The sequence below is a fragment of the Schistocerca serialis genome, chromosome 2 (genome assembly GCF_023864345.2).
Source record: "Schistocerca serialis cubense isolate TAMUIC-IGC-003099 chromosome 2, iqSchSeri2.2, whole genome shotgun sequence".
NCBI lineage: Eukaryota > Metazoa > Arthropoda > Insecta > Orthoptera > Acrididae > Schistocerca > Schistocerca serialis.
This window is the reverse complement of record NC_064639.1, coordinates 289,035,051-289,049,416: the sequence shown is the minus strand read 5'-3', so window position 1 is coordinate 289,049,416 and position 14,366 is coordinate 289,035,051. Positions and strand designations below refer to the sequence as shown.

The 14,366-nt window shown below is 41.8% G+C and overlaps 1 protein-coding gene across 1 annotated transcript in view; it reads left to right on the top strand.

Moving 5' to 3' along the window:
* Positions 1-556: 556 nt before the first annotated feature.
* The window catches only part of LOC126455913 (homeobox protein unc-4 homolog), a 476,524-nt gene continuing 462,714 nt past the window's right edge, over positions 557-14,366 (top strand). Inside the window, exons 1-2 of the mRNA XM_050091671.1 lie at positions 557-576; positions 623-779. Of these exons, the coding sequence (XP_049947628.1) occupies positions 557-576; positions 623-779 (177 nt within the window). The remainder of the gene's footprint in view (positions 577-622; positions 780-14,366) is intronic.

Genomic DNA, 14,366 nt, shown 5'->3' with positions numbered 1-14,366 from the left:
CAAGTGCTCCGTTTCCTCAGAGCTGGGAGTAATATAGTATTTATGACGTCCATTTGTGTGTGTTACATCTTGAGCCACGCTGTAAGCTTAGACGGGATTCAGCCTGTTTTCCACTGAGGAGTTGCTTACAAAGTCGCTCTCCCTCCCCAACCGCCGCAGCGTAAGTGGGTCGCCTTAGTCAGGTGACAAGCGGTGCCGAACCGCGTTAATGCCAGGGGGGCGTAACCTGCTTTGTCGGGCCTGCGGAACAAACAAGCGCGTTTGTCACGCGCTGCGAGCGCCGCCAATGGCGGAAGGCAAACACTTTATCTTGCCGCGGCCATCCCCTCCACTCGCGCGCGACCACGTGGCGCGGCCGCCTCCTCCGACCCCGCCTCGCGTGCTCCCCCCTCTCGGGGACGAGTCCTTTTCCCCCTCCTCGCGGCCGCGCGGCGCTTTATTCCCTTTTCGCAAACGCGGCGGGCGCCGATCCTTTAGCATAATCGGCGGTGGGGTGAGGCGGCGCGGGCGCAGGCCCCGCCCCGTCGGCGCTCGGCGCATGCGCGGGGCGGGCGCCATGCTCGCGGGCCGCCGCCGGTACCGCCGCGGCGCAGTCGGCATTCGCTCCGCGCCCGCTACTCAGCTTGCAGCGTCCGCTGCCCGCTGCTGTCCGCCGCATCGCCGGCGCGTCTTCTGCCTCCACGGACCGGCCCGGCTTCGCTCCGGGCACAGCCGCAGGGGTGGATACCCCGCCGATAGACCCGTCGCACGCGAGGTCCGCTGCATACTACGGCTCCAAGGTACCGAACTCAAACCGCCGTTAGCACTTTTTGCCTTTTATATACAGTGCAAAAGTTTTAACAGGAGGCCGAGAGCACCGAAATATTTTTTTTAATGATACACGGGAGCGAAATAAAATGTACGTTCGATGTTGTGGAACTTTAATAGATAATACTAAACGTTCAATTGCTATAGTGCTTCCCATTTTAAGCTTAACTTATTCTTTTTCACCAGACACATTTCGCTTTTATTTACAAAGCAGTGGTCATTCTGGTAATATAGCATAACATTACATAATATGTTCCTAAATTTGCTATTTATTCTTTATAAACAGTTTTCATTACAAATTTTGCGTAAAACATGAAAAACAGTTTGTAATCAACAAACAGCAAGTGTAGAAACATCTTCTTCTTTTTTACTTCTTTTTCTTGTGTCTTTGTCCCGCTTCGGAGCTGGGTCTGCATGGTTATTAACATGTGTGGTTTGTTTCATCCAAGGCATGGCCAGATTCCCTTCCTGTCGCCACCCAGTTACCCCTCCCCACCACTCTCCCTCCCCCAGGAGGAATATGTGTGCCTAGTGTTGTAAAACTACCGTAGGCTACCGTCGACTATCATGAATAAGCGTGACTACGGTAGTTCTCCTAGTACCGTACCGTTGGTCAGTTAATATCGCAACTGCGTTACCTGTGCGTTAGGCGTGTTGCATACCTATGGGGCGCTCCCTCATTTAGATCGCCTTATTTGCGTAAGCAATTAGCGCCTTACTACATTCCCTTAGAAACCGGAAGCTGTGGAGCGTCTATAAATATTGTAATGGCTTATAAAAGACCATGTAACCTATAGAATACTTTTGTTCTACATAGTTATCCCCCTCTCTGTTATTTAAAAAGAAGCTGTATTTATAGCAAAACTGAAATTTTCAGTGTTTAGTTCAGTTTCTATTAGTCATTTGCTGATGTTTAGTTTGGAATAGAGGGGTGTTGTAGTAAAATAAAAGACACAGATTTATCATATAGCGCTAGAAAAAGCAAATTTCCTAAGAAAAAGTAAAATTTAAAAGAAGTGCAGAACAAAAACATAACAAACATCATAGCAATACTTCGTTTAGTTTATATAAAACATGTTTCTGTTACTCATAAACAACTTTCGTACTTACTAATAATAACAGGAAGCTTGCCTTTGACCAATTCAAAACAACAAAAACAATTACACAGACAACTATATGTTTCTGCACGTGAATTGTACTTACTTCCATCAAAAGTAACTGCTTTGATTCCATAAAAGTGCGCAAGTTACGAAATCAACTAATTTTTGTTACTTATGGAATTGTAATGACGTAAACTACACAAAGAACTAACACTGAGTGATGAGCGGTTCTCATTATGTGCAAAACAAACGAATAAAAAACAAAGCTAAGTCGTCAGATCCCAGTTTCTCTCACAAATTCAGTTACTTTCTTTCCCTACCAATGCTACTAATAATACTGGTAATCCTACCATTTACTACGTCATTGGTGTACTGTACCAAAACCACCAAAAAGTAGTTTTGACAGACCGGAACTCTGTGTATCTCAACTGTCTGCGAGTAAAATCATACATTTGAAAGTGAGCGAAAGTTTTCCAAACTTCTGCGAATCGTATAAGTGAAGTGAGACTTCGGTATCCGCCCGTTATTCGCCTAGTTATGTCTGGGGAAATCACCTGAAAAACCACATCCATACTAGCTGACGCACCTCCGCGTGCCGGAAGCGGTGCACCAACACTCACGGCTAACCGGGCGGGTAAATGCAGAGATATATTTATTTCCAAAATGACCACTGGAGGTTCTTTCTAAATTGGCTGACAGCGAAACGCGTCTAGGGAAAAACTCTTATTTTCAGTAACCGTAAGACGCGAAAACAGTAATAACTAGTATTTAAAAGCAGCTGTGGAAGATGGCCACGCAAACAAACACAACAAGAAATATTTCGACACACAGTTCGCCGACTTCGACACACGCATCATCAAATAAGAAAACTAGGTGAAGTGTCTTGACAATAGCAGTGTCCGAAGACAAATGGTAACATTCTTTACTAGATTTCACTCTAACTCTCAAAAAGCCGTAAATGTGGACATCAGTGAGGTTACTATAAACAGTACCTGTATTTGTTCGACTGAGGAGCGAGCTCTTTTCATGTTTGAACGATTCTGGTTTTGCGTTAAAAGAAGAAAAACAATGCATGAAATTGCGTAGTTATTATTTTGTCATGATCTAAGTATTTTGCCATTTTAAGCGATTTTTCGTGTGAAGTGTTTTTCATTACAGCAACCGCCGGCTCCTTAGTAGAAACTGTGCTTTTGTATTTTATACCCTCCATTGTACTGAAAAAAGCCTGTTTAAGCTTCTGCCGTTACGAGCATCGCTTCTTTCACATCTGAATAATCAACAGTAGCGAATTGAGGTCACTGAAATACCATTCCATGTTACAAAATTTCGTGTTGAGCGATGCATACGAAAAAACTGTACTTTCGATATCTTCTAATTTTTACACTCTCAGTCTATTTAAACACACAACAGAACTCGAAAAGATTTAAACTTCAATTTCACTGTTGGCGATACACAATTCAGCGACATCGACTCATCCAACCATCAATTTGAAAACTGACTGGCGTGTTTGGGCAAGCCAGTGCCCTAAGAAGAGTGGTAACGTAGCATCAGTAGCAACCATTACTACCTTTCTTCGGTCTAACGAATAAAAATAAGAAGAAATCATTAAGTAATGGTGACGTCACTGCGGCAGAAATCCGTTGTATCTGTTCGTCCGAGAAGCGACGTCGTGTTAGAAGGAAAAAAACAAGTATGAACTTACGCAGTATTTTGCATTGATCGCAGTAACATTTCGCGTTAACCTGTTCTCCGCGTCGGAAGTTTATCTCTATATCTGTTTTCCTACTTTGTACTGTCTCTTCAACTATACATAGACCGTGTAAACGCGCATTTCGCGTCTTTTACTTCCGAATAAGCCAAAGTGGCGAACCCTTTCGATCGTTTTCATTATGATTCGTAATGTCACGTATATCACCTCTACTGCTACGAGCTCAAATAAGTGTTTTACATTTTACGTATTTTTTTCACAGATTGCTTGGAGCTGATTTAGAGCTCGTAACTTTTTAGCGATATCATCTGCGGTAGTGAAGGACGAGGAAACACAATCAAGACGTGGCTTCTGCCGCTGGTGCCAGTCTCATTAAAATCATTTTGGGTTACTACCGAGTCATTTCAAATAGTATTTAAAATGCTAAAATAAACAACGTTTCGGCCGTGTTGCAGTTGCCTTGCTCACGGCATAGACTGAGCCAGGGAGTGGTTCTTCAGTACATCCTTGTTTCTAACGGTACCATAAATCCAATAAATTTCACATGGTTTTATGACTCCGTTCGAAATGCAATGTATTGAAGCGCCCACTCTCCAGCTATATTAATCTATATTCTGAAGATAGACCGCTGCAGTACGGCTGAAACGTTGTAGTATTTCATCATTTCAGGTATTTTATAAAATAACGCGTCAGTACACGTAGTACTATTGTAATGAAACTGATAGTAAATTTGTTACGATGGCCATTTTTACAAATAATTGTTAAACACCTGTTATGTGGTTTTATGTTGCAAATAAATTATTTTCTTTTTTTATTCCTGTCTTAAGCATTTTTTCTTGTATTAACGTTCTGCAATTGTAGCTCAAGACAAAAAAAAAATTACGCTTCTAATTTTTTGTCTGATTAGTGTTATAAAATTGATGTATAGCAATTGCGCCTGTTTTGTGATTGATTCAGTACCAAGTTAATAGAAGAGTTGATTTATATTTATAATCACGCTGTTCCGAGTAGTCATTCCATCATTTTATCAGTCAGTGATGTAGTACCTCCGTTCGGAGGTCGAGAACAGCCGGCGAGATCGCTTCCATACTGTTAAAACAAAAACCGATTTTGTAAGAATGTGACATAACTTGACAGTGAACATAACATCGATCACAAACTGAATAAGTACGTGGAACAATCTGGAGCATTAAGTACGAAAATGGAAACAAGAATGAAATTTTATAAAGTGTTGGGATTTGCTGCATGGCTAGGAGACATGGATTACGAGTGACTACCTTAGTAACATGTGGGAATCGGACATGAGATCGCTGAAATTCCTCAAAGTGCAAAATAATTTTAGAAACTGTGAAATGCGGAGAAGACTTGGTATTTTTAAACAGAAGATAGAATCAACGAAGATAAATAAAGATGGCTGCCACGCCTGAACAGACTGCAACAAGGAAGAAGTCCAAACGAAGTTTCATCACACAGTCCGAATGGAATATTAAGCAACACTGGCCACAACTTCTATTATGACCGCAACAGGCGAATCGTGTGCTCCTTGAAAGAATAAAAAGAGTAGATACAGTCTGTGCTGCTGTGGATTTGTATGGGGTCAGTTTGTATAGTCCAGCAGTCTGTCCTTGATTAGCTGCGGGTAACCTTCCGAAGAACGTGAACGTGCAAATCGCAAGCGCATTCACGAATAGATGACACACGTAAAATGTAAACCTTTCCCCCCACAAACAATTACACTATAGCACAGATACGAAGAAAGGATCACAGAAAGTCTCCGCTGGATTCGGAAGTAATAGAAGCGAAAATGTGTTGTAGAAGCTTAAATAATCTTTTATTTTATAGCGGGAACGCTCAGCATATAATAATTACCGTTACTTTCGACCTTCTTTTCTGTACCATTCTTCCATCTCAAGTTATGCGACGGCTATGTCACAGAAACTGTATACAGGTCAATGCTTTCTGTATTACATTACCACTAGAGGCCTTTCACTATTTAGTAGCGGACCATTGTCACTGGTGTAGTAGATTCCACAGTCCCTGTTTTCATGTGCTCCGAGACTAGTGTTGCCACATCGGGCTGGGACCTCGTCGGGTCACTTTGAGAGGGGAGTATAGAAATGAGGTAAAAATTTATTTAATTATATTTTATTTAGAACACAATTGCATAGAACTTGTTGCGGTAGAAGTAGCTGGTACACCATATTTTTCGGAAGATTTCACCATTTGCAGCAAGTTTTTTTTCACATTTACGTATTTGCCGTATAAAACTCCATGCAAGTCAGCTTGAAGTTAAACTGGCACTGTAAGACTGATATCACAGTCCCTGACAGCAATCGATTTCTTTTATCAGTCCACTGGATCAACATCAGAGAAAATACTCTTTCCACAATGGCGTTGTGTGCGGGAATAGAAAACAAGTACTCGCATTATTGTAGACGTTGGTGTTGCGTTCAGTATTTCCGCTTTCCTTAAGAAAGTAAATCCAGCTTTCTTCCACGGAGTATTTAGATTTCTATTCTTCCGAGTCACGCTTAGTTTCTAAAAAGCTCTTTAGATACATATATTCGTGAAAACAATTGTCGCCTGAAATCTTCGCACCATTTTAGTCAGGTTTGTAATAGTGTTTTCAATCATAACCTAATCTGGGGTTTCAGATAGTGTCATACAACCAAATACTTCATTTTTATTAAAAGAAAAAGTCAATTTCTCTAAGTAAGCAAATGCTATGGTACAGACAGCCATTGCCTCTTCCTCAAATTTCGAAATCAGATTAATTTGTTGGTTAGGGTTCTCATTCTTTAATTTGTTCAGATTCATTTTGGTTTTCGTTCCACTAAAACTGGCAGTCTTTCTTTTATTCACACCGAGCGAGGTGACGCAGTGGTTAGCACACTGGACTCGCATTCGGGAGGACGACGGTTCAATTCCGTGTCCGGCCATCCTGATTTAGGATTTCCCTGTTTCCCTAAATCGCTTCAGGCATATGCCGGCATGGTTCCTTTCAAAGGGAACGGCCGACATCTTTCCCCGTCCTTTCCTAATCCGATGAGACCGATGACCTCATTGTTTGGTCTCTTCCCCCATAACAATCCAAAAATCTTTCATTCACACATATTTGGGTGTCGATTAATACATTTCTTATTTCAATTATCGAGACTTTATCCTTCTACACTTATTTTATATATATTTTTTTCAAACAGACCCAAGTTTGACTGTAGAAACATGAAGTGCATTACACTGATCGCACTACCGAAAAACTCTGAAATTATTATAGGTGGACAGTCTTTGGCATCAAAAAATTCTTTTAATATAATCCAGAGCTTAAGAATTTTCTCAGCTGTGGGGACTGACGTCAGCTTTCTTGTTTTTGAGTGAGATAGAAGAGTCTGATGATTGACATCAACGTGTAAGCAGAAATCTTTCAGCTTCTCTGTCCTTACCGGAAAAAATTGGAAATTTGTGGTAAGCTCTTACGGGACCAAACTGCAGAGGTCATCCGTCCCTAAGCCTACACACTACTTAAACTAACTTACACTATGGACAGCACACACACACACACACCCATGCCAGAGGGAGGACTCGAACCTCCAACGGGGAGAGCTGCACGGACCGTGACAAGACGCCTGAGACCGCGCGGTGCTGTCCTTACCGTGCGAATTGAAAAATAATTAAATATTTTCATGACGATTATTTCAGTGTCGACAGTTAAGACTCCAGCAGCGCTTGGTATAGTATTATGGAGAATATGGGTAGGCCATCCACTTTCTACTGCATCTTTTTTTCTTTCCGCTGGTCGCGTCGATGTAGCCCTCCGAAATTGGAATTGTCTCTACAAAAAGCCTTGCAGTTCGATACGTCGATGTCCATCCCGTAAAATGAAACTTCTTGAAATTGTTTTATGCATTCGGAAACAAGTGTGCTGCTATAATATTTTAAAAAATCGCTGTAGCTCTAGTCCTGCCTGTGGACTGCTTTGCGGCCACTGTGGAGTAAATATACACTGCGGCATTCAATTTTACAGTCAAGGACTGATGACGCTTGACACCTTTCTAAGCTGTTGTTAGTCCTGCAGCAGCAACGAGGAATTCTTCCTAGGTATCTTCTTTTAGCATGAATGCAGAAATAGGCTTTGATGTCGATGCTACCGGGCATGGATGTGTGTGATGTCCTTAAGTTAGTTAGGTTTAAGTAGTTCTAAGTTCTAGGGGACTGATGACCTGAGATGTTAAGTCCCACAGTGCTCAGAGCCATTTGAACCATTTGTCGATGCTACCGCGAACCTATTTGTTTGATTCTTCGTAGGCCTCACAACTGCCTTTATTTCCGTGAGGTACAGCTACAAACCTCACACAACGCTTCTTGATGCTTTCTTGACAAAAGATCATTCTTTGTGTAACCATCTGAAAAGTGACACTTTCTCTTTCCACCCTTAGACATTTTGTAAGCTATGATAAGTTTATTAGACGGTAAACAGTCGACATTAACACTTTTGTCATCGAAGTACACGTCACTATACACTTCACGCCCTATATAGCCGAAGTAAACACTTCAAAACATTGCTAACTTGCACTCGTTGTTGGTATTACATTTAGAAAGGATCGTCTTATCGATTCGTTATTCAAACGCGAACTGCCCGATTTTTCCTCGTGGCTCTGCTTAAATAGTTCCAGCCCCGTACTACTGGAGAAGTGTTGTATTTTCTCGAACGATGGCGCTAGATCTCGAAGGTGCTTGCATCGGCGATGCAACGCCATCTATGAGACGACCTTGTCAACTTAAACTTGACATAAATAAAACCAACTCCGGCTGCACTTACACGTTGTGCTAAGAGATGGCCTTACTTCAGTACTTCAGCCAAGCTCATATCATATTTTACAGAATCGAAAATCGGGACATAATTGGGTCATGTCGGGACAAGAAAGTCCATAACGGCGACGCTCCCGATATATCGGAACGGATGGCAACCCTGTCCGAGACAGATTTCTGTTCAACGGCGATCATTCTTCTTGCTTTCAATATATAAAAACAACGTGATAAATGTTCTGTATCACAAGAAACTAACGAATTAAACAAAATGTGTACTATATTTTATTGAGTCTTTCTTTTAATGTCACTTTTTTGTGCGGTTTCAAAAAAACTGTTCAAATGTGTGTGAAATCTTATGGGACTTAACTGATAAGGTCATCAGTCCCTAAGCTTACACACTACTTTACGTAAATTATCCTAAAGACAAACACACACACCCATGCCCGAGGGAGGACTCGAACCTCCGCCGCGACCAGCCGCACAGTCCATTTGTGCGGTTTCGATTTGACATAGAACAGGGTAACTGATGTGTAAGTCAGTCTGACAAATTATCATGTTAAGTAGGTTATAATTCTTTTAATACAGACCACTAATAAACAATGTATAAAACTGGCGACAATGACAGCTGAACCTATCCATCAGATGCAGTGTCAGCGCTTGCTTCCAGCCTAGAACAACTCCTCAGTGGTTACGACATATTCATTACATTGCGGTTCCAGCATTCCTGGCCGATTTTCGCTGAACTCATTTTATGTCCTTGCATCTACGTTTATTAATGTCCACTAATTCAGTCATCTAATTTCGGAGACTAAGTTTACTGTGGTTCGTTGCCTACCAATACCAAGACAGACAGTACTTACGGCGTTAGGAAACATGCCAGCATCTGTCATAGCGTACTTACATATCACTTTCAGATTTATGAACGAGAAATCACAAGCGAAGGCATAAAAATCTCGTCTTGCAACGAAACGCAACAAACTGTATTTTCAGTCTTCTAAAATATTTTGATTTTAATTCAAGCCAGAAATGCTTGTAGTTTTTAATAATTGTAGATCAAATCTTATCATTCATACTCCCGTCACATACAGGTAATTCAGTACGGTTTCATTATACACAGACTCATTATTCATGAGGGAGCAGACCGGGGCTGTTTACTCGTATAAAAATGTGTGTGAAATCTTATGGGACTTAACTGCTAAGGTCATCAGTCCTTAAGCTTACACACTACTTAACCTAAATTATCCTAAGGACAAACACACACACCCATGCCCGAGGGAGGACTCGAACCTCCGCCGGGACCAGCCGCACAGACCGCTCGGCTAATCCAGCGCGGCTTTACGCGTATACTGAGTAGTATGTTTGACTCCTATATTCTTACATATGGCAAATAAATCTCTAAACCTTACGTAGTGGTGTTGTTTATTCCCGTACTAATGTATGTTGTTTGGTAACAGTTACGGGAAATTCACGCCAAAAATTAACTTCTACTGCACACAGGCACGCAGACACGATACAGGAGTTGGCCGATTTCGACCGAAACTACAAAGTGTTCCGAAATTAATATTGGACTGTTCCTCAATTAGTATAACTAAAAACATTCCAGAATCTTCAAAAAATAACTATTTTTTTAGTCAAGTGTACCACGGCTGCTTTGCATTCGCTCCTAAAATCTAGCCTGTGCCAATATTCTAACGAATACAACTTACATACCCGCCTTGCTCATTCATATGCTTTTTCCCTCAAGGCGTGTCAACTATCTGCCCTTGTTGCAATAGAATTTTCAGCCCGCATAATTTTTTAACATTCTTTTGTCTCCTCACGTTTCCAGACTTCCAGTTTTTTACTTTTAGGAATAAAAAAATTACGTGATATGTCATTGTTTAACGTGTTGAAACCTGACGCCATCTTCGGTATGTCATATGCTGTAGGCCTATATTGAAGTAGATTCACTGTCTTCGTTTCTTGTAGAGCGCACATCATTAGCCACGTAGTGTTCTCTTAAAAGAACATTTCTCCTTTTCAGGTAACGTTACTCGATAGAGTTACTATGGTTACCATCAAACCGATTGTCTGAATATTAGCACACTTCAGTAAGCTCGTCTTCTCCAGTGACAGCAGACCGATGACCTCGTTGTCTGGTCTCCTCCACCAAACAACCCAGCCCTCCAGTGACAGCATCATCGACTGGCTTTAAACCCTCATCTTTCTTTCTTCACTGGGTGGCAGAACAGAGGGTAAACGTAAATCAACCCTTTTTATTATAGGGTTATCAAAACAGTTTCAACATTCTTTACGCAACATGGTTATGTTGTAGTGCCGTATGGACTGGGGTTCTATGAAATATGGCGCAGACACTCATGCTTTGTGAACAAGTTATGACAAGATCTGCTTCATGAAACAGACTGAAAATTCAGTTGCCCCAGTTTTATATGACCATCATCGGGTCTTCAGTGAAAGCACCGTGGGAACAGATTTTCTGCAACATCAAGTCTCGGGTGCTGAAGTTCCGTAAATATCTAGCTTTTTGAAGCTAGAAGGAAGGTTTCATCTGTTCGCAAAGATTCTTCAAACTAAGCATTGAGTTAAATACACATGGCGCATTGTAGGCTACATTCTTTATTTGCATTGCCTCTTTATGACAGAAAGGACACAGATCTTAGTAATTGACGGAAAGTCATAGAGTGAAATAAATGTGATACCTGCGTTCCCCAAGGAAGTGTTACAGGCCCTCTGTTGCTCTTAATCTACACAAATGATGTAGGAGACAGTCTGAGCAGCCCTCTTAGATTTTTTTACAGGTCACGCTGTCACTTTTCCTTTTAGTAAAATCATCGGAAGATCAGTGCGAATTAGAAAATGATTTAGACATATGTATGGTGCGGAAGGTGCCAGTTGACCTCGAGCAATAAAAAGTGTGAGCCTCCACAAAAGTACCAAAAAGAATCCGCTAAATTTCAGTAATAATACAAATTGGAAGGTTGTCGATTCTACTAAATACCTAAGGATTATAGTTACGAACAACTTAGACTGGAACCACCACACAGAAAATGCTGTGGGGAAGGCGAACCATAGGCTGCATTTTATTGGTAAAACTCTTAAAACATGCAATAAATCTACTAGATAGGATGCCTAAACTACGCTTCTCTGTTCTCTGCTAGGGTAATGCTGCGCAGTATGGGATCCTTACGAGATAGGACCGACGGAGGACATCGGACCATTCGAAGAAGTTCGGCTAGGTTTGTGCTATCGTGAACATGAATATGATACGCGAGGTCGGGTAGCAATCATCATAACAAAACAGTTTTTCATTGCAGCGAGATCTCTTCCCCGAATGCGAAAATGCGTCCTGTATAGGGAAAAATGACCATCATAAGAGAAATCGGAGCTACCACGCAAAGATTTACGTGTCCATTTTTCCCACGTGCTATTCGAGAGTGGAACGGGCGAGAAATAGTGTGAAAGTGTTTCTGCGAAACTTGTGCCAAAAATTGGGTGTGGATTGCAGAGTAGTCATATCGATGATGTACACTAGGATTGAGAATTTGGGATACTTAGAAGCTATTGGTCGTGTTCGGAGCAGTTTTTATTGCTCGAAGTTTAATATTGTCATTTAAATATATTTTTATATACAAATAAGGAAAAGGAATTAAAATTCGGGGACAAGAAATAAAATTGTTTGATGTTTGCCGATAATATTGAAATTTTATCAGAAACGGCAAAGGACTTGGAAGATCAGTTGAAGGGGTAGACAGTGTCTTTAAAATAGGTTAACTTGCAAGAGGACCATCAATAAAAGTCAAAGACAGGTAAATGATTGTAGTAGTTGAATTGAATGAGGCAATGGGGTGAGAACTAGATTAGAAAATGAGATGATCTTTGCTATTTTGGAAGGCAAAGCACTGACGATGATCGAAGTAGAGACTAAATGAAATGCTGACTGGCTGTAGCAAGAAAAGCATTTCTGAAAAAGAAAAATTTGTTAATATCGAATATAAGTTTAAGTTCAGAGAAGTTTTTCTGTACATACTTGTGTAATGTGTAGGCTTGTACGGAAGTGAAATGTGGAAGATAATCAGTTCAGACAGAAATGATAGAAGATTTCGGAATGTGGTGCTACAGAGGAATGCTGAAGACTAGCTAGTTGCGCAGACCGGATAACTAATGAAGCGCTACCGTATGGCACAATTTGAGTAGAAGAAGGAATTAGTTGATGAACTCATACTGAGGAATCAGGGAAAATGGTAATGGAAGGGGGGGGGGAGGGGGGGATAACAATTCTAGAGAGACCAAGGGTTGACTATAGAAGCAGTCCAAGTGCATGTACCTACAGTATTTATGCAGAGATGAAGAGCTTTGCAAAGGATAGGCTTGCATCGAGAGTTGCATCAAACCAGCCTTCGGACTGTCGAACACAACAACATGCATTTGCGATTAAAAAGATAAGCAGTGCCTGGACTATTACATACGTTCTTTGCCATATTAGTAAAGTGTGAACTTCAAAAGTAACAAATGAGTAAATAGTTCAATTTACTTGCTACGTACGCAGCCGTGTATCCTCTATAGAGTCAAATGATTACTACTTTACTGAACTTCTTTCTTTAATTAAGTCAGAGAAAGTCAGTCTTACTCTGTGAGGAGCGGCGCGTAGTTTTAACATGTCGGTAACGTCTGCTCCAATAATTATCACCGCGAGGAGACCGAAGTCCTCTGCTTGTGTTTGAACGTTCGTTCATGCGTCAGAGTTACCGCGCGAGCACACTAGACTCGCATTTGGGAGGACGACGGTTCAAATCCCCGTCCGACCATCCTAATTTAGGTTTTCTACGATTTCCCTAAATCACTCCAGGCAGATACCGGGATAGATCTAAGCGACTACGAGCTCTAAGTTCCGTCGTTGTACGATGGCTATTCGGTAAGTAAGGTCCGGATGGTCACGAAATGGAAACCACAGTGAACACCTTCCAGCTCCTTCTCTACAGTCACCACTCCGACTGATACATTTGTTGCAGCATTGTACCAATTTTCCAATATCCTCGTCATAGAAGGCAGCCGCCTGTGCTTTCAGCCAATTCCCTATGCTGATATGCAGCTTCATCCACATTTATACTCCGCAAGCCACACAATGGTCTGTGACGGAGGGCACTTTACGTGCCACTGTCAGTATCTCCCTTTCCTGTTCCAGTCGCGTATGGCTCGCGGGAAGAACGACTGCCGGAAAGCCTCCGTGCGCGCTCGAATCTCTCTAATTTTGCATTCGTGATCTCCTCGGGAGGTATAAGTAGGTGGAAGCAATATATTCGATACCTCATCCAGAAACGCACCTTCTCGAAACCTGGACAGCAAGCGACACCGCGATACAGAGCGCCTCTCTTGCAGAGTCTGCCACTTGAATTTGCTGAACATCTCCGTAACGCTATCACTCTTAACAAATAACTCTGTGACGAAACGCGCCGCTCTTCTTTGGATCTTCTATCTCCTCTGTTAACCTGACCTGGTACGGTTGCTTGCTGTCTGTGCCAAAATGTTGTCTTCATAGACAGCTGTTTATCTGAGCGAAAAAAGGAAAATCACAGGAAGCCAAGTCAAGGCTGTATTGTGGGTGATCAAACACTTCCAATCGAAAACGCTGCAGGACCGTCCTCATTGACCCTGCCGTGTGGGGCCGAGAATTGTCATGAAGGAGGAAATGCATGACAGTTACGAAGTGTGGGCTGCATGAAATCAGGCGAAATCTCTTATAGGCACTCGTATTTGGCGGGAGACTATTATTTTCTAGGCAACTGTATATGCTCACTGTGCTTTCAGAACTGAAAAGAGCAATGTGACGCGGTTGACGGGCATAACAGAAACACTTTCCAACGCGTCTAAGCAAAGCTTCATCGGATTTTCACTGAGGTTTCCATTTTGCGATCGACCGAACCTTACTTTCCGAATAGCCCTCCTAT